The 19,284-nt window shown below is 37.2% G+C and overlaps 1 protein-coding gene across 1 annotated transcript in view; it reads left to right on the forward strand.

The window, feature by feature from the left end:
* Positions 1–19,284, forward strand: part of Ttn (titin) — a 270,592-nt gene that overhangs the window by 151,817 nt on the left and 99,491 nt on the right. The window contains exons 46-68 of the mRNA XM_035446340.1: positions 2,495–2,575; positions 3,470–3,544; positions 4,320–4,409; positions 4,824–4,886; positions 5,187–5,276; positions 6,728–6,775; positions 7,202–7,603; positions 7,745–8,023; positions 8,694–8,969; positions 9,324–9,463; positions 9,770–9,896; positions 9,991–10,254; positions 10,635–10,901; positions 11,050–11,313; positions 11,405–11,544; positions 11,696–11,822; positions 11,950–12,216; positions 12,327–12,593; positions 13,398–13,664; positions 13,756–13,895; positions 14,287–14,413; positions 15,203–15,345; positions 18,833–18,956. Coding sequence (XP_035302231.1) covers positions 2,495–2,575; positions 3,470–3,544; positions 4,320–4,409; positions 4,824–4,886; positions 5,187–5,276; positions 6,728–6,775; positions 7,202–7,603; positions 7,745–8,023; positions 8,694–8,969; positions 9,324–9,463; positions 9,770–9,896; positions 9,991–10,254; positions 10,635–10,901; positions 11,050–11,313; positions 11,405–11,544; positions 11,696–11,822; positions 11,950–12,216; positions 12,327–12,593; positions 13,398–13,664; positions 13,756–13,895; positions 14,287–14,413; positions 15,203–15,345; positions 18,833–18,956 — 4,068 coding nt within the window. The remainder of the gene's footprint in view (positions 1–2,494; positions 2,576–3,469; positions 3,545–4,319; positions 4,410–4,823; positions 4,887–5,186; positions 5,277–6,727; positions 6,776–7,201; positions 7,604–7,744; positions 8,024–8,693; positions 8,970–9,323; positions 9,464–9,769; positions 9,897–9,990; positions 10,255–10,634; positions 10,902–11,049; positions 11,314–11,404; positions 11,545–11,695; positions 11,823–11,949; positions 12,217–12,326; positions 12,594–13,397; positions 13,665–13,755; positions 13,896–14,286; positions 14,414–15,202; positions 15,346–18,832; positions 18,957–19,284) is intronic.

Consider the following 19,284-nt stretch of genomic DNA (forward strand, 5'->3'; position numbering starts at 1 on the left):
TCAAATACAGTTCTCCTGCAAAGAACAGAGATTCTCTTCTTTCTCACCTGCTCCTTGTATACAACACAACCATGGAGCAGGAGCAGAGCTGCACTTTGTTCTCCTGGCTTCCAGGCTTCCTTCTGAACACCCTTGGTGGCTATTCTTGGCTGTTATTAATGCTTTCTGGCTCTAAGAGAAGCTTGGCTTTGATTCTTGCAGTAAAAAAAAAATGCTTCACATTAAGTATACAAGTAATGAAAATATATTCTTTAAAATTCTTTAAAGCTGTTTCAAAGAAGAAAGTTCCCGAAAAACCCGAGGTTGTGGAAAAAGTGGAGCCTGCACCACTAAAAGGTATCTCAGAAGCTAGCAGAGTCACATGCAAGGTCACCTCTCCATCTGACTCCATGCTCTCTTTGTGTTGCCATAGAGTGTTCTTCCAGCCCCCCTCTTCTTCTTAATGATCAGAGAAGTAGAATAGTTCCATTCATTTCTTGTGCTTTTGTGGCTTCTATGATACCGGCTCATGAGTGTTGGGTGCTTCCTATGTCTCCCATCAATTTCATACATCATATGGATGCAACTGTTTATCTGTGTCTTACATTTCCATATGTCTACTTGCTGTTTTAAAGCCAAATAATAGCAAACTCTACTAGTTAGATGAAATTGATATCAGGAGACATCTTAGGTCAAAATGCTGAACAGTAGTAATAAGCTTTGGGGGTTTGCCTGGACATCAGCATTTTAATCTGTGTAAAAGCACTGCAAGTCATATCATCCATCCCCAGCATACAGTTGGGCAAGCCCTAGGGGATTCTATTGCCCCTCACTTGCCCACCACGTTCTTCTCACTAACCTGAGACATTCTCCCAGGTGCACAGAGTTTTAGGAAAATACCATTATCACTGCAGGTTATTTTCCAAAGTGATTTTCTTTTGAATACTTTTTTCCCTACCTATTTAAGCCATAAAAATAAGAAACAATACAAACCTTAAAAATATGAAGTAAAAAAAATATGAAGTAAAAATAAACAGTATTTCTAGTAAGTTTATGAGTATCAGAGTTCTGATAACCAACACATCCCGACCCAGAAATCAAACCTGTTCTTGGTCATGCTGGAATTTTAGAATAATCACCCATATGAGCATTTCCTGATTCATAAAATGGAGCATCTAAATAATTTTGGTCAATTAAATTATTAAATTTATAAATTATTAAAAATTAAATTATTATGTGATAACATAGTGTCCCTAAAAACAATAGCCACAATACGGAATGGGTCTCAAACATCAACATCTTAGAAATAAAACAAAAACAGGGAAAAACAAATACATTAATAACTGTCATTATGTATATTGTATAAGGAATAGTATATTCTTGCCATTTCAACTTACATTATTATATAGGCTCAATCAATAAAAATGATTTTGCATTAAAAATACTGATAATTCACAAATAATAACTGAGATCAGTATAATTTATCACAGTTCAAATTTTTAATGTTCAGCTGAAAATTTTAATTCAAACATTTGGCATTATCAAACAGGTTATTTTAAATGAAGTATGCATTTGCCTCTTTTATGTTTGGGATTTTGAAGTAAGATTTAAGCAAGATGATCTTTATCACATTCAAACAGAATCAATGAACTGCTTAAGAGTGCCAAACAGGAAATTTTATAGAAATATCTAAGAAACCCAGATTTATTTTGACTGAACAAAACTGCATACCCAAAGGAACAGCTTCAAAGTGGTTCACTGATCTTTGAGTTCTCTTTTGGTATTGTCTTTGTGTTTAAATCTATGCAGTATAAAAGCAATACAGTCTACTCTACAACATGGCATCATCACTATGCTTGGTGTTCACTGCAGAAGCAAGAAAACATTTATAATACCTTGCTCATTTTTATTTACATTCAAAAAGATTGTCTTATTCATGAATAATTTAGCTCCTAACACTAGCTTTGAAATCAGATAATCCTATAATTTTATTTTAAAGGAAACCTTTCAGAAATATGCCTTTGTTCAGAAAGTGAAATATAATCTTTCTTCAATATCAAGGTTCACAGTCCATTCTTTGGTTTTCTTTTCCCACCAATGGAAAAAAATGAAGAAAGGACAGTAACTCCTGCCTGCATCATGTGGTGTATATGTTGATCAGGGGAACACCACTGTGGATACGGGCAATTAAAACAACTACAGATTGAAGCAAAGATTGTAGAGAATCCTTGCATTTGGGGAAAGATTCATAAAACCATTATAGACCAACAGATTCTATATTCACTAGAACAGATAGATTTGCAATCAGTGTGATTGAACATTGATAAGATTTGTATATATGTTTGTGGAGCAAAGAATTTTAAGTCTATCATTTGCTTTTAAATTCTGTAAACTTATGTGCAGCAGAAATTGTTCCTTGACACACTCTAGTTATCTGTTTTGAATAGGATCGTTTTCTTATTGAAATTCCATTTTATGTGAATTCACACCAAATTTGAAATCATATCCTTTTAAGTGCCTACAGCTGAAAAGAAAGTTCGCAAATTACTTCCTGAGCCTAAGCCCCAGCCAAAGGAGGAGGTGGTCCTGAAAAGCGGTATAGTACTACTCTCCTGGGATGTCAGTTTCAACAGCTTGAAAATCAGACTGACCAGAAAGCTCACAAAATACTTCTGCCCCTGGATTTTATTTTAGTTAGATTCTCCATCAAAAGTTGAATGTAGTTCCATTAAAAACTCAAGGCTATCATTTCTGAGTCTTTGTAAAGAGAAGGTAGATATTTTGTGAGCATTCATAGTATTTTGAAATTGATAATGCTAACAGGTGTAACTAAACTGGAAATATCCTAACAACAGTGACCTTCAGTGTCATTTTTCATAACCAAATTGTGAAATAAAATATACTCAACTTTTAAAATACTGTATACATAACTACTTAAGCCTAAATGTTTTCAATTTCAGTATAATACAAGATTACCACAACCAGTAACACTTTTTATAAAACTAAACATCTTTTTCTTACTAAGTATAAAAAAATAAATGCAAGATACTCGTGATAGGTCTAATTCTAACCTTGTTGTCATATGGAATTATTTATCTCTAAGCCACATCACTTTAGATTTCTGCATTGAAACTAATTTTTTATTTAAGTAGTTGTCAATAAATTATGTTTAATTATTAGAATTTGTTGCTGTTCAAATAATTTTTTATTTGAGCCATTTTGCACAAAATAGTTGTCTCTGGTCATAGTAGCTAGACAGAAATGAAGCGTTTCTAAGTCTAATATGAATTAACATATTTTATCTGGGGAAATTTTGACCTGGAGAATGTGGGAAATAAAAGCATTTTTTCATATAAATGCTAACCCCCCACTGTGCTAGCTTGCATGCTTTCCATTGTCCTTGCTTTGTACATCATCTGTGTTCATCAAGCTTATTCAAAATTGTCATTCGCTCACCTTGGTTTACATATAAACCTTTTTGTCTTTTAAGTTCTAAGAAAGAGACCTGAAGAAGAAGAACCTAAAGTAGAGCCTAAAAAAGTAGAAAAAGTTAAAAAACCAGAAGGTAGGAACCATTTTCATAAATGATAATTTATGAAATTACCTTTCAACAAAATGGACACATAACAAAAGGTTTATTTTGTAAACATACATGAAGTTCAATATAAACACAGCTTCATATTTCATCTGTCTGTAATGTACATGTTCCATTGTCTGCTTTCTGTTTCAATATTTTACAATAATTTCCAAATACAAACATTTCTTGGTCTTTTGGCTAGAAACAAGTGTAGCATCTATTCTTGCCGATATTAATAATTTGTAGATCCATTCATGAATTTTCCCATGCTTTATTATCATTGTTACTGCTGTTATTGTTGTTATTACTTTGCCATGTAAGCTCTCCCCATAGCAATGGCTGAGATCATCTAGTTGGCTATGTAGTAAATTCATGGGAGGGTGTTCTTAATGCTTCCTAAGTCTGGGAACTCTTGGGTGGATTGATAACTCCCATCTGCCTATTGTCAAAGGGAGTGATTACTAAGTCTTTGGTGGAACTGCTTTAGAAGTGGAGAGATATCAGAAGTTGGGACCAAGTAAATGGAATGGAATGGAAAGAGGAAGGAAGGAAGGAAGGAAGGAAGGAAGGAAGGAAGGAAGGAAGGAAGGAAGGAAGAGAGAAAGCCAGAAGCACAGTCATGAGAAGAAGGCGGAAACTGATCTGTAAAATATGATTATAGAAAAGCCATCACTAGCATTTTTGAGAAATAATTGTTCAATCTGAGTTTTCAGGTAACCTGCTTTCTAAATTAACACTAGACAATGACCTTCTTTCCTTAAAGTGCCACAACCTCCTCCAAAAGCTGTCGAAGAAGTCGAAGCTCCTCCAGAGCCTACACCAAGGGAAAGGAAAGTTCCAGAACCAACCAAAGGTACAATTCTCCTGACACATTACTGGTTGTCTCTAAGAATGCCTTGACACAGCATGACAGTATCATTATACTGACATTGTGACTACTCATCACATGAATCCGATTTTCTTCATCACTTCTGTGCAATTTGCTAATAATCATGACTTGTTAAATAAATACTAGGGATGAGTAACAAGCTGAATAACATCTTCAAATCCAATCAAAATTTTTAATATTATGTTGAACATGAAAAATGTTATTAAACATTTGATTTGTCATTCGCTCACAATGTATGTATAGCCATGTATGTATAAACATTGGATAAATGTATCCTAGTATCCTCATGTACATTAAATTTGCTTACTTATGATTTTAACTTTGTGAAAAACTTACAAAGTATTATGATAACCTGATTGTTTCTGTGAATTATTTTAGTTCCTGAAATTAAGCCAGCAATACCTCTCCCTGGACCTGAACCAAAGCCAAAGCCTGAACCAGGTAAGCAAGCTTATCCTCAGAGTGAGTGTTTCTTCAAGCTCCACTAGAATAACAGGTAGTGAAGGGGAAAAAAGTAAAAGAAATACGTTTTAGATTAAAAGTGATATACATTAAATACAAATATAAAAATCACTGTGCTTCAATTATTTCTTATCTCAATATGTTTAGATAATGCTTTCAGAAAAACTAGCTATTCGAAGAGTTCAACATTACATCATGAAGGGCAAACAGGCCACAAAATGGTGGTTGTAGGAGGTGACAAGTGGATGCATTCATACAGTGGGCATCTTCTTTCCACAGAGGTGAAAACCATGAAACCACCACCCATGGAGCCTGCACCCACTCCTATTGCTGCCCCGGTGACAGCACCGGTAGTCGGAAAGAAAGCAGGTTGGTACCCTGTGGTTCTCTTTTTGCTAGCTTCTGTGAGTGGCTTCCCACAGAATTGAAGTTTGAGCATCCTGTCAAGTTCAGGGGTATGTGGTAAACTCTTAAATTTTCTTTACTTGATGTATACTCCACCTAATGGTATATTGCCCAGTGGATGTATAATGTTTAATTGTGTTGTGCAGTCCTGCAGGCATTATTTCTTTCATATTCATTTGAGATTAATTAATGAATGCTTAGTGGTAGTGAAATTTGAGGAGAAAACTCTCAGGGAACACAAATGGGAATCTCATGGAACAAATCATACAGTTGTATCCTTTAAAAAAATCACTGAATATTGAGATAATGTAAGTTTAACAAATAAATACTGACAGTTTCACAACTTTGTGATTATGTTTAATGAAATTGGTTGTATACTTAAGATGGAAATTTTTGTGTTTTTATGCAAGGCATATTTACCACAATATTACAGAAAAAGGAGAGAAAGGGGCTATACATTGTTTTCAGCCTTTATGTCTATAGGTAGATTTGAATCAGTAGTAGTTTTTAAATATACTAAAGAGTATAGCCATCTCAAGTTCAAACTTAAGATACTGACTTCCAATATTTGGACTCTTCAGTATTTTGTCATTAGGTAATAACTTTAAACTAAACCTAACTGGACATGTGATTGCTATCATTATACACATTCAAAATGGTTGACCTTTGACAAGTTACTAAGTCACTTTAAATTTTTATTTTAAGTTACCCACAACTATTTGCGTTTTGGTTGTGTTTAATAGGGGAATAGAGGATGTTCTTTTAAATATAGTTTATTTATTAATGTTTATGCTATACTTAGTCACCTGTATTTATGATTTCAGCATTATTTATAAAAAGGATATTGACTCTTCCTGGGCTAATGTCATTTGTCTTTTCTGCATTTATTAGTCTATTCAATCTATATACCAACCACAACAACAAAAAAAAGATTTTTGGCTATTTCTGGCCCTTTTGCCATTATTGGGGAAAATATTTTAATTTCTTTGGCTCATATAATCAACATATAAAATATCTTCTAAAACAGTTTGTATAAATAAGCAAGGGCAAAACCCTTTCTCACAGGTTGGTAGTGAGTCCTCCAGATATGGTAAGAGAATAATGATAACTGTCAAAAGTTTTATTTTTATTCATTATTAATTGCAATTATTAGAATCCAGGCCTTCTACATGCAAGCAGACACTTGACCAATTTTTCAGTCCTAAATCTGTTGACAATTTAACCTGGTTACATTGATTTTAGAATATGACTTCTTAGAAATACCAAAGAATTCTCTGTAGAAGCCATTTAAATGAAACTTCTTTCTCTTTATATGTTAACATATATAACAAAAAACATGACTCATCCCACATGGTTTCCTGATAAGAGTGGAATAAGTATGAAAATTGTACAAATGCTTATCTTCTTAATTTCAGAAGCCAAACCTAAGGATGAAGCAGCCAAGCCTAAAGGTCCCATCAAAGGTGAGTTACATGTTCCTCACACCCGTGGTAACATTTTGCCTTGTGAGCTTCCAGATTTTACACTCAAGGGGAAATGTTTTCAAATTTTATGATCGTTATTTCTGACATTGCTATTAGTATTATTCAAGTAGCTATTATGAACAACACCAAATAAACTTTATCATGATGAATTTATATCTTGATTTTTTCATTCATATATATTCATTTATAATAAGTTATATATTAATCTGGATATTTTACACACAGAACTGGAACTTGAGAAAAGGAAGTGTGCCTGTTAGTTCTTGGGGGCTTTTTCATCTTTATGTCCAACCTTCCAGTTGTCAAGTCTTCATTTCTCTAATCCTGTCTTCTTATTACTTCACATACTCATGTTGTGATGCCTATGGAGATGGCCAGTTAACTTTCCATTTTGCTCTGAACTAGGTGTAGCCAAAAAGACTCCTTCACCAATTGAAGCTGAAAGGAAAAAGCTCAGACCAGGAAGTGGTGGGGAGAAACCTCCTGATGAAGCCCCATTCACCTACCAGCTGAAGGCTGTGCCCCTGAAATTCGTGAAAGAAATTAAAGACATCGTCTTGACAGAGGCAGAGTCTGTGGGCTCTTCTGCCATCTTTGAATGTTTGGTCTCCCCATCCACTGCCATTACAACCTGGATGAAGGATGGTAGCAACATCCGTGAGAGCCCGAAGCACAGATTCATCGCAGATGGTAAAGACAGAAAGCTGCATATCATTGACGTTCAGCTCTCTGATGCTGGTGAATACACCTGTGTGCTACGTTTGGGAAATAAAGAAAAGACCTCCACAGCCAAGCTCATTGTAGAAGGTAACTTGCAGTTCTGCTCATGATCTATATTAAATTTTAGAACAGAGACCTCAGTTGCAACATTTGTTGTAGTTTCAGACAAAACATCCAAGTTTTATTTCATTGAAAACTTTAAATGCATTTGATTGAAATTCTCCACAGAACTTCCTGTTCGTTTTGTGAAAACACTGGAAGAGGAAGTCACGGTGGTCAAGGGACAGCCATTGTACTTGAGTTGCGAGTTGAACAAAGAGCGAGACGTGGTCTGGAGGAAAGATGGCAAGATTGTGGTGGAGAAACCAGGCAGGATTGTGCCAGGTGTCATTGGCTTGATGCGGGCCCTGACCATCAATGATGCAGATGATACTGATGCTGGAACATACACTGTAACTGTGGAAAATGCCAACAATCTGGAATGTTCTTCCTGTGTAAAAGTAGTAGGTGAGTACATGTGAGGCCAAGGTGAAAGGGTTGCTTGAACACATGAATTAAAAGTCCAGTGTAGACAACAAAATGAGACCTACATCTAACATATCTATATTATACATACATATATATATATATATATATATATATATATATATATATATATATATAGCAAAGATATAAATATATTTTATTTTGTTAAAAATGTCACAAAGATGCTGGGCATTGGTGGTGCACGCCTTTAATCCCAGCACTCGGGAGGCAGAGGCAGGCGGATCTCTGTGAGTTCAAGGCCAGCCTGGTCTCCAGAGCAAGTGCCAGGATAGGCTCCAAAGCTACACAGAGAAACCCTGTCTCAAAAAACCAAAAAAAAAAAAGTCACAAAGAACTAAAAAAAAATGCATAGTAATATAGTTAATATATAGTACATACAATATATAGTAACTTACTAATATGTGACTATATATATATATGTTATTTCTTTGCTGTGAAATTATTCATTTTATGTTAAGAAAACAGAGTAACTGTTTCCCAATGTCTGAATAACAAAAATCTCATTAATACCTTGTTTAAAAGGAGGAATATCAACATCTCATAAATTAATTATATCCAGTTTCATGAATTTTTCCTATTGCTGAATTTTCCAAAGAACTCATTTTTTTCTTTCTCCCTTTGTGTCCAATAGAAATCATCAGGGAGTGGCTGGTGAAACCTATCCGAGACCAGCATGTGAAGCCCAAGGGGACGGCTGTCTTCACCTGTGACATCGCCAAGGACACACCAAACTTTAAGTGGTTCAAAGGATACGATGAGATCCCCATGGAACCAACTGACAAAACTGAGATACTGAAAGAGGGAAACCATCTCATTCTCAAAATTAAGAATGCTATGCCAGAAGATATCGATGAGTATGCAATAGAGATTGAAGGGAAAAGATACCCAGCAAAGCTGACGCTTGGAGGTACAAGAATCTTACCTGTTACTCTGAAAGATAAATTCTGTGTGTGCATAAAGCAAGACATCACCCCCAAAATACAAAAATGAACTAGTAGATGAACTTACACCCAGGCATACAGAGGTAGCAATGGGTAGTAGATTCAGTGGTTTTGTTTTTGCTTTTTTTTTTTTTTTAAGAATTATCACATGATGTTGGTAGGGAAAAGGAGTGGGTAACAGAAGAGTTTCAGGGGAGGGAGAAATCAGGGTGGATTTGATCAAAACATATTATATGCACATATAAAATTCTTCATTTTAAAAAGTGATGTATGGCTAGATTGTCTGAAGCATTGTGTTACTTTATTTCTCACTGATCCAGAGCGTGATGTTGAGCTGCTTAAACCAATAGAAGATGTCACCATTTATGAGAAGGAAAGTGCCAGCTTTGATGCAGAAATCTCAGAGCAAGACATTCCTGGGGAGTGGAAGCTGAAGGGAGAACTTCTGAGGCCCTCGCCTGTGAGTACTTCCCATTGGAAGTTACCAGCCATGTGAAGTCACTATAGCCTCATTTAAATTGGATATGCAGGCTTCATTTAATAGCAGTGGGCTTGGGTTTCTAAACTTCAAAGGCAGGAAATTATTTAATGCATTCTTTGTGGACAACTTGAACAAAATTTGGTAAATTTTCCTAATGGCCATGTTTTGCTCATATGCTCATTAGTGTATTGTTTGATGCTCGATAGAAACGTGTATCAGAAATGTTCTCTAGGGAATTGATCTCGTGCAAATACTTATGAAAGTTGCATTTGTTTTTTCTTTCAGACTTGTGAAATCAAAGCTGAAGGTGGAAAACGCTTCTTAACTTTGCATAAAGTGAAACTGGACCAAGCTGGTGAAGTCCTCTACCAGGCCTGCAATGCAGTCACAACGGCCATTTTGACAGTCAAAGGTACAGAGCTTTAGAGCAAGGAAGTGGACTCAGCTTCATTTCCCCTTCCTCCACATCTGAGACATCTCACATTTTCTTACTATGTGATTTGCAGAAATCGAACTTGACTTTGCCGTACCCCTGAAGGATGTGACTGTCCCAGAGAAGCGACAGGCTCGCTTTGAGTGTGTCCTCACCCGAGAGGCAAATGTCATATGGTCTAAAGGGCCTGATATAATCAAGGCATCTGACAAATTTGATATCATTGCTGATGGAAAGAAACATATTCTTGTCATCAATGACTCTCAGTTTGATGATGAAGGAGTCTATACTGCAGAGGTGGAGGGCAAGAAGACATCAGCACAGTTATTTGTGACAGGTAACAGCCCATCCGTGATAGCTAAATGGTATATCCAGTATGTAGATGTCCTTGTTTGTTTTTCTGATTAATTTAAAGACAGGATACCAAGTTCTAAGAACTAGTGATTAATGGCTAGTGTCACTACTACTTTACTTCCAGTGTCATAGAACACACACACACACACACACACACACACACACACGCACACGCACACGCACACGCACACGCACAGGCACACACACACACAATAAACCATCACCCCCAAAACACTTAACTTAAAATGAAGAATAATCCCATCTAAAAAGAACAATGAGGTGGCTGCATTTTACCCACACAGAACAGAGCAGGATCTTTCTGTAGACCTGTGTTCCTGAATGTGTTATCTGCTTGCACCGTAGGCATACGACTGAAGTTCATATCGCCTCTGGAAGATCAAACCGTAAAAGAGGGTGAAACAGCAACTTTTGTTTGTGAGCTCTCTCATGAAAAAATGCATGTAGTCTGGTTCAAAAACGATGTCAAGCTGCACACAACCAGGACGGTGCTCATGTCCTCTGAAGGGAAGACTTACAAACTGGAAATGAGAGAGGTGACGCTGGATGACATCTCACAGATCAAAGCTCAAGTGAAGAACCTCAGCTCCACAGCCAATCTGAAAGTGTTGGGTAAGTGGGAGCAGCTCCTGAACGGGTAACAATTTGTATCTCCACCCCCAGGTTGTTTAGTAGGCTTCAGTCTCCGAGTTTTGGGTTTTTTTTTGTTTTGTTTTGTTTTGTTTTGTTTTTCTGATGATATGCTGGGTATCTCTGGCAGAGGCCGATCCCTACTTCACTGTGAAATTACACGACAAGACCGGTGTTGAGAAGGATGAGATCATCCTCAAGTGTGAAGTGAGTAAAGATGTACCCGTGAAGTGGTTCAAAGACGGGGAAGAGATCGCGCCTTCGCCCAAGCACTCCATCAAGACAGACGGCCTGCGCCGAATCTTGAAGATCAAGAAAGCCGAACTTAAAGATAAAGGCGAATACGTGTGCGACTGTGGCACAGACACCACCAAGGCCAATGTCACTGTTGAAGGTGAGTTCCCCCCAAAGTTAAATTTTCCCATCCCAGAAGCTGCAATGTATTTGGCTCAGTCCCACTCACAGAACCTTGGGTATACTTTCAGCTCGACTCATAAAAGTGGAAAAGCCGCTGTACGGAGTGGAAGTGTTTGTGGGTGAAACAGCCCGCTTTGAAATTGAACTGTCTGAGCCTGACGTGCATGGCCAGTGGAAGTTAAAGGGAGAGCCTTTGACTGCTTCTCCTGTAAGTGACCACAGCAGCACTGGTCAGATAGGAGGGGGTTGCTTGTTTGTTTGTTTGTTTTTCAGGTCCCCCATCCCCCAAAAGTATAATTCCTTGGTGACTTGAAAGAAGTCCTGTATGTATAAATACTGTCTATGTTCACTCTTCATAGGACTGTGAAATCATCGAGGATGGGAAGAAACACGTCCTGGTTCTTTATAACTGTCAGCTGGATATGACCGGGGAGGTTTCCTTCCAGGCTGCCAATGCCAAATCAGCAGCCAACCTGAAAGTGAAAGGTAGCTATGCATGCAGATGCCTTGTAGTATTTTCTATTCAAGGGTCCCTGCTAAGAAACAGAGTTGCTAGGGGGTGGGGGGGAAAGCACGCATGCTCTCATGTGGTCTGCTCTGGCTTCTCTTTCAGAATTGCCGCTCATTTTCATCACACCTCTTAGCGACGTCAAAGTCTTCGAGAAAGACGAGGCTAAATTTGAGTGTGAAGTATCTAGGGAGCCCAAAACCTTCCGCTGGCTAAAAGGAACCCAGGAAATCACGGGTGATGACAGGTTTGAACTCATCAAGGATGGCACCAGGCATTCATTGGTGATAAAGTCAGCTGCTTTTGAAGATGAAGCCAAATACATGTTTGAAGCTGAGGACAAACGTACCAGTGGCAAATTGATCATTGAAGGTAAATTATTTTTGTTCTGTAGGTTGCCTAAAGAATTAGATATTTTTTAATTTAATTTTACATTTCATTGCTAAAGCGATAGAAATAATGAGTTGGGTTTTCTTTGACAGGAATCCGGCTCAAATTCCTAACCCCGCTCAAGGACGTGACAGCCAAAGAGAGGGAAAATGCAGTGTTTACAGTAGAGCTGTCCCATGACAACATCCCAGTGAGCTGGTTCAAGAATGACCAGCGCCTGCACACCAGCAAGCGAGTCTCCATGCATGATGAGGGGAAAACACACTCTATCACGTTCAAAGACCTGTCTATTGATGACACCTCCCAAATTAAAGTGGAGGCTATGGGGATAAGTTCAGAAGCTAAACTCACCGTGCTGGGTAGGCATTTCTTACAACTGAATTATATCATATTAAATTCAACAAAAAGTATGGTGTGTGTGAGAGAGATATGAAATAGTAGTGTGAGTGTAATGCTGCATGGAAATTCACCGAAGAAACCACCACAAGCATTGCCAAGTGCATTTATGAAATACATTTACCCAAAACTACAGAAAAGTAAGGTGATCATCATTCCCTTAGGCCCACAAAATAGCCAGAATCAGATTACAACTGGCTTGTCGTGTAACATAAGATGCATAAGTACTTTCTCCTTCCTTCATCAAAATTATTTCAGAATTGTAGCCTTTCAAGTTTCTACAGAGAGAAGCTAAAAAGAATTTAGCAAATCACATTATTCTCCTTGGTCCTTTGTATATATAAGAGAATCCATTTATGACATCTAACATACATAGATACTCCCACAGGAAACTTTTGATAGATTGGGGGCGGGCAGTGATACAAACTGAAGTTTATGGAAGCTCCTGATATGAATGGATAAGAATTTGGAAGACTGGACAAATGGCAAAGGGACTTGCCCAAAAGCTCAACTACATGTGTCCTTCAAGCTACTGATAATTCTTTTAAAAGTCCAAACAGATAAGAGTCAAAGCAGATTATTTTGAGTCATGATACATCCTGTGTACTGATTCTCTTCCTAACATTTAGAAACTAAAGATGCTAAATGATGGACAATTTGGTACCATTCTAAAGCTTGCTTGGAACTCTCTGAGATACCATTACATCTTCTCAGGGATCCCCAGCTCTGTAGGTACATGACGGTTCTCCATTTATCTTCACCTGCAGAGGGAGACCCATACTTCACAGGGAAGCTTCAAGATTACACAGGCGTGGAGAAGGATGAAGTGGTTCTTCAGTGTGAAATCAGCAAAGCAGATGCACCTGTGAAATGGTTTAAGGACGGGAAGGAAATAAAGCCATCGAAAAATGTTGTTATTAAGGCTGATGGCAAGAAGAGGATGCTGATCCTCAAGAAAGCCTTGAAATCTGATATCGGCCAGTACACCTGCGACTGTGGGACAGACCAAACCTCTGGAAAGCTTGACATTGAGGGTGAGGAAATCCCCATAAGTCTCCCTCTAGCTGCCATGGGAGTCCTCTCTGGCAGAGACTAATGGTGCATGCTGACCCTTCATTTTTCCAGATCGGGAAATTAAACTGGTGCGACCCCTGTACAGTGTTGAGGTGATGGAGACTGAGACGGCACGCTTTGAAACAGAAATCTCTGAAGATGATATCCATGCCAACTGGAAACTCAAGGGAGAGGCGCTGCTCCAAACACCTGTATGGCTATTTCTGAACCTGTCAGCACTTAAGAGGAATAGTGTGAAATGGAAAAGGACAGGCGAAAAGTCAGAGTGCATGTGGGGCATTTGACACACGGTATCAAGTTCTGTATGGGGCCTGTAGCTAAAGAGAGATGTTGGGGTCTATGAATGGAACAGGAAGGTCATTTTTACTGATTCTTGCCCAGCACAGTATAAGGCATATGTATTCTATAATGCCGCTAGTTCAGAATTACACAGCTAAAAGAAATACTTCTCCTATTAGTACCTGGGAGCTGTATTTCATACAAAAAGTGTGTATATAACCATTCATTTGTAGTGTCTTTTTATAAATTATATTATATATCCATGAAAAAAGTCTGAACACTATTCTCTCTTCTTTGGCACAGGAATGTGAAATTAAAGAAGAAGGCAAGATACATGTTCTCATCTTACACAACTGCCGTCTGGACCAGACTGGTGGCGTAGATTTCCAAGCTGCCAATGTCAAATCCAGTGCCCATCTCCGAGTTAAGCGTAAGTATTATGTGTTTTTTGATAAAAAAAAATTTACCCCATACTTTCATGGAAAATGAACACATGTAAAATTAAATGAGATTATAAAACACTCTATATGTATAAAAACTGGCTTTCTTCTATGTATTTTTTGACCTCCTGATGTAAACGTTCTTCAGATTCTAAAGTCTTGATATTTTTAGTGACTTTGAACAACAATAACAAATTAAAGTTAGATTTTTTTTCTAGCAATCCTTTCATTCAAAACAGATAAACATACAGTAAGAACTGAGAATTTAAAATTCTTAAAAAACCATATCGCTCAAGTGACTATCCAACAGTAGCCCTACAGAGAATACTTTTGCTGTGTAGGCATTTTCAACTCAAGAAGGGAGGTAGAAAAAGTAGGTTCCCATTTTTGGAAGGTGCAAAGTGGTTGATGGACATGGACAGGCTGTGGGGCCGAGGACCCCTTGTCTCTCCCAATCAGAGCCTTAGTTATTTTGGAGGTCACATACCTTATGTAGCAAGAGGAACTTGACGCCTGGCAGAGAGACAGATGCAGCCCAGATTTCTTGCTGACCTTGTATATCCTGAAGAAGGGGCTCCTACAAACACCAGCTCTTTGGCTGCCTGCTCTCCCCTTCTCAGCACCACGGGGCCACACACACATGGAAGTTAGAACAGCAGCCAGTCTTGTGGTTCTTTCCTTCTTGAAGAAAACAACCATGGAAACGAAGAATTAAATCTGTTTATTCTTGAGGAATTACAGAATGAGTAATACAAGGCATTTTCTTTCCTCTCGTAAAGCACGGATAATTGGTCTTCTGAGGCCTCTAAAGGATGTCACAGTGACTGCAGGGGAAACAGCCACCTTTGACTGTGAGCTCTCTTATGAGGATATTCCAGTGGAATGGTACCTCAAAGGGAAGAAACTGGAGCCTGATGATAAGGTAAAAAGTGGGAGGGCACACAGTCGCTGCTTTGCCTCTCTCCTTTAGGGTCACTGTAACTGTCCTTTGCTTGTTCTTTCTAATGTCCCCTCTACAGCCTTTGCATTTCTCCTGCCTCTAACTTGATTTCCCCTGAAACTGTAAGGTGGAGTTTACAAATTTACGTTAAGTTTAACCTGATGATGGTGTTTTACTAAAATAGAAGTAACACCTTTCAATATGATCAGGTTGTAGTTTTCCTGGGAAAGGAAAAAAGGCCAATGCTCATTAGCCATCAAGGCTAGGTTGTGGGAGTGATGGAAAGAAAGGAGAGAGAAAGGGGACTTTCTACTTGGGTTCTCAGCAGCAGCCCTGCTCAGGGGCTCCTCCTGTGTTATCTAGTGTTTTGCATATAAGCGGATTAAGAGGAGACTAGAACTCCATTTCAGGCAGTTGGTAGAGTTGGAGAGATAACTTCTGAGCAGATTTTCTCTTCTAGCATTTCTCCAATGCTATTTTTAACACTCAAGTGCTTCGGGCTATGCAAATTCTGGAATGCAAGAGGGCTATTTAAAGCATAGTTGGTGGAATGGGGGAGAATGAAGAGTGTTGGGATCCCTATGTGTAAATGAATAAATGTTTGAGAAGTTTGCATAAACTACCTTAGCTTTTCCTAAGTCTTCTAAATACTGACCCAGGTGCTGGATTCATCTCAAGTTTCTTGTTTTAATATGTCTACCCTTTTTCCTATTCAGTTTTGTATAGTTTCCACCCAAAAGTGAAAACTGAGCCATTTATTCAGAGAGGCCTAAATCAATCTATGTATTCTATACCTCCTGGGTTTCTGTCTGGATCAGGAAATTAAACTTACACAAGCCCTATACAGTGTAGAGGTGATACTCAAATTAGCTTGAAAATTTGCCATGTATTTTGGTTCCTTGAAAAATAAAACATTAAAAAAAAAAACAGAAAAATACAGGACATTCCCTTGTTCTGTGGCTTTCACATTGCCCAATATTCCAGAAATAATACTGACCATATGTAAAACTTCTATACAAATCAAAATTTGAAGACTCAAAAAAATATCACTAAAAGGGGATTTAGTCTTACCAGGAGGCTGGAGTACTAGAGCACAATGCCTTCTCGTAGTAGATGTTTGGAAACAGATTTTAAAATTAGTATTCTACTAGATGACTAAGTCATAACCTGGTGGCAGTCATCTGGTAGGTAAGTTCTGCCCAGCACACAGAGGACCATGACCTTTGGTTTCCATTGTTACCAACTAGAAAAGGTAGCAGAACATTCCAGTTATAGCATGAGAATTAATTTACACACCAAAAAACTTCCCTTACAACAAAGTCTTCTAAATACTGAACCAGGTGCCGGATTCATCTCAAGTTCTTGTGTAAATATGTACTACTTTTTTCCTATTCAGTCTTGTATAGCTTCTTTCTTATTTAGGGGTCAAACTAGGAGCTTTTATTAGAAAACAAAAGAAAGATGACTCTCCATTCTATTGCAAAAACTCTACTATTTGGACTTAAATGTAGGTTCCTAAAAATCTTGCATTTGTTTTACTCAGATAGGAAAATCTATTATTATCTTTACATTTTTTCCTAGGGTTAGGAAGGGTGGGACCACTGGAGTCAGAGGGCTGCTGCTCAGTGTGTCCCTGTGCATAGGAATGTTAATCCGTCCCTGCCACCTCCCCAAAATAGTAATACTCCTATGAACTTGATCTTGTACCTCTTAAATGTCTCTTTTCAAAAGGAATTTAAGGATAAACTGCAAAGTAGCATGTTCACTTATTATAGTTTATGGGTTTTGAATAAATTAAGTCTAATAACACAAATTGTTCTTATCATTGTAACTCAAGCCTTTTTATCTATACTTTTTGTAAAAAAATCTTTAACCTCTACACCAAGAGGCAAACAGACAAAACAACTTACAGACATGGGAAACTGAAAGAGAGCATTCTGGAAATAAACTATATTTTTCTTTCATTTTTTGGTTTTTATTCCCTTTGGCCAAGTAAAAATGGCTAAATGCTAAATTCTCAGAGGCTTTTGGTAATTTTGTAGTTAACTTTTAACAGCTTGGTAGTGCTGTCTGTGTTCCACCAGTATGCTCCATTATAAATCAATAAAGGATAACTATTAGTATTATCATTATATATTCTACCAAAAATATATGACATTCATTTTGTTGGTTTGTTTTCCTATCTGTTATATTTCCTTTTTTATTTGCTTTTTATTCAAACAAAGTCAAAATACTGACTATGGTCTGCATAGGCCATTTATTGGAAACCCACTATATTCTAGGTAATATATTCAGTGACAGAAAATATCCTATAGATTTCTCAGAATAACTCAGATGGCAAATTAATGCATTAATAGAAATTATGTATTTGTGTATATGTTAGAAAATGAAGTTCCTTTTAAGTGGCCTTAAGTCAAACTTCAAAATTCATAGTCATACATTTTTTTAAAAGTCTCTTTCAGACCCTACTTCCTCAAGTAAGTAGCAGCTATGTACCTAGGGTAAATCTTAACTACTGTCTCCTAGCTGTACATTGTTCTTTATCATTATTTTAGCTATTCTCAGTATTAAGGACAATTATATGAGTAACGATGCTGTGTTCTTGTTCGAGGAATATACGTTTCAGTGAAACTGTTTTCCTTATTCTTTCTTCTGCCTCTAACAAAATAAATACAAATAGTTTCACCAGGAAACAGTCGATATAATTCTTAAAGTTGATATAATTCTTAACTCTAAAAGGACATTTAAGCAATATTAAAACCAATGACAGAGCAGAGTTCCTGAGGAATCTTAGGTTCTAAAACTAGACAAACCCCAATCATTACTCCAGAATGATTCTACTTACAACATTCCCAATGATATCTGGCTTTCCTATTACTGATGTTCGAACATAGGAAGATGAAGAGTCAACATCAAAGAAATTTAATAACAAAATTCAAAAATTGTACAAATTAATCATGAATCACATTCATTTCCAAAATAAATTTAATTGCTGAAGTAAATGTGAAAAGAGTGTTAGTTTGTATTTACATAATTACCTTCCCATTAGAAAATACAATTTTCTTTCAGAAAAAAAAATCTACTTTCAACTTACAGTAGCCAATCATTTTTTTTCACTTTTAACTTCTCTAAATTCTTTCTGCACAGAAACCCAAAGCAAAGCAGAAATGCATACATATCTATAATCACACATATTTTTCACAAGGTCAAAATATAAATAGAAATTGAAATTGGTGTGTGCAATTTCAACATAAAAGGTCACCTCATATTTATATAATGGTAACTAAGAAAGCCTAAAAGTTTCGAAAAATATGTTGAAGTCACTTGAAAAAATATATATGCAACATATATGATTATAAACCAATGTAGATAACACTCTTACATAGTTTACCTAAGTGAATTAAGGAACCTGCATTCTAGGTGGCTATTTCATTTATTGGTTACCTGTACTCTTTTAAAACGCAACTAGGTGGTGACACGTTCAGAAGGAAGAGTTCATACACTCACCCTCAGGGATGTGAAGCTAGAAGATGCAGGAGAAGTCCAGCTGACAGCAAAGGATTTCAAAACTCAGGCCAATCTCTTTGTGAAAGGTAATTGCATAGCTTATTTCTAAACACACATATAATGAAGAGAATCATAAATTAATGCAACCTCTTAATTGTCTTTGTGCAAGCATACCACAAATCATTAAAATCAAGTATCCAGAAGTCTAGTTTTACATTTTGGCATTACAAAATAAAGTTTTTTATCAATGGTGAGGCAGTGCACACACCTTTAATCCCAGCACTCAGGAGGCAGAGGCAGGCAGATCTCTGTGAGTTCAAGACCAGTCTAGTCTATGGAGTGAATTCCAGGACAGTCGGGCTGCAGAGAGAAAGCCTGTCTCAGAAGAAAAAACAAAACAAAACAAAACAAAAA

This window comes from Cricetulus griseus, chromosome 6 (genome assembly GCF_003668045.3).
Source record: "Cricetulus griseus strain 17A/GY chromosome 6, alternate assembly CriGri-PICRH-1.0, whole genome shotgun sequence".
NCBI lineage: Eukaryota > Metazoa > Chordata > Mammalia > Rodentia > Cricetidae > Cricetulus > Cricetulus griseus.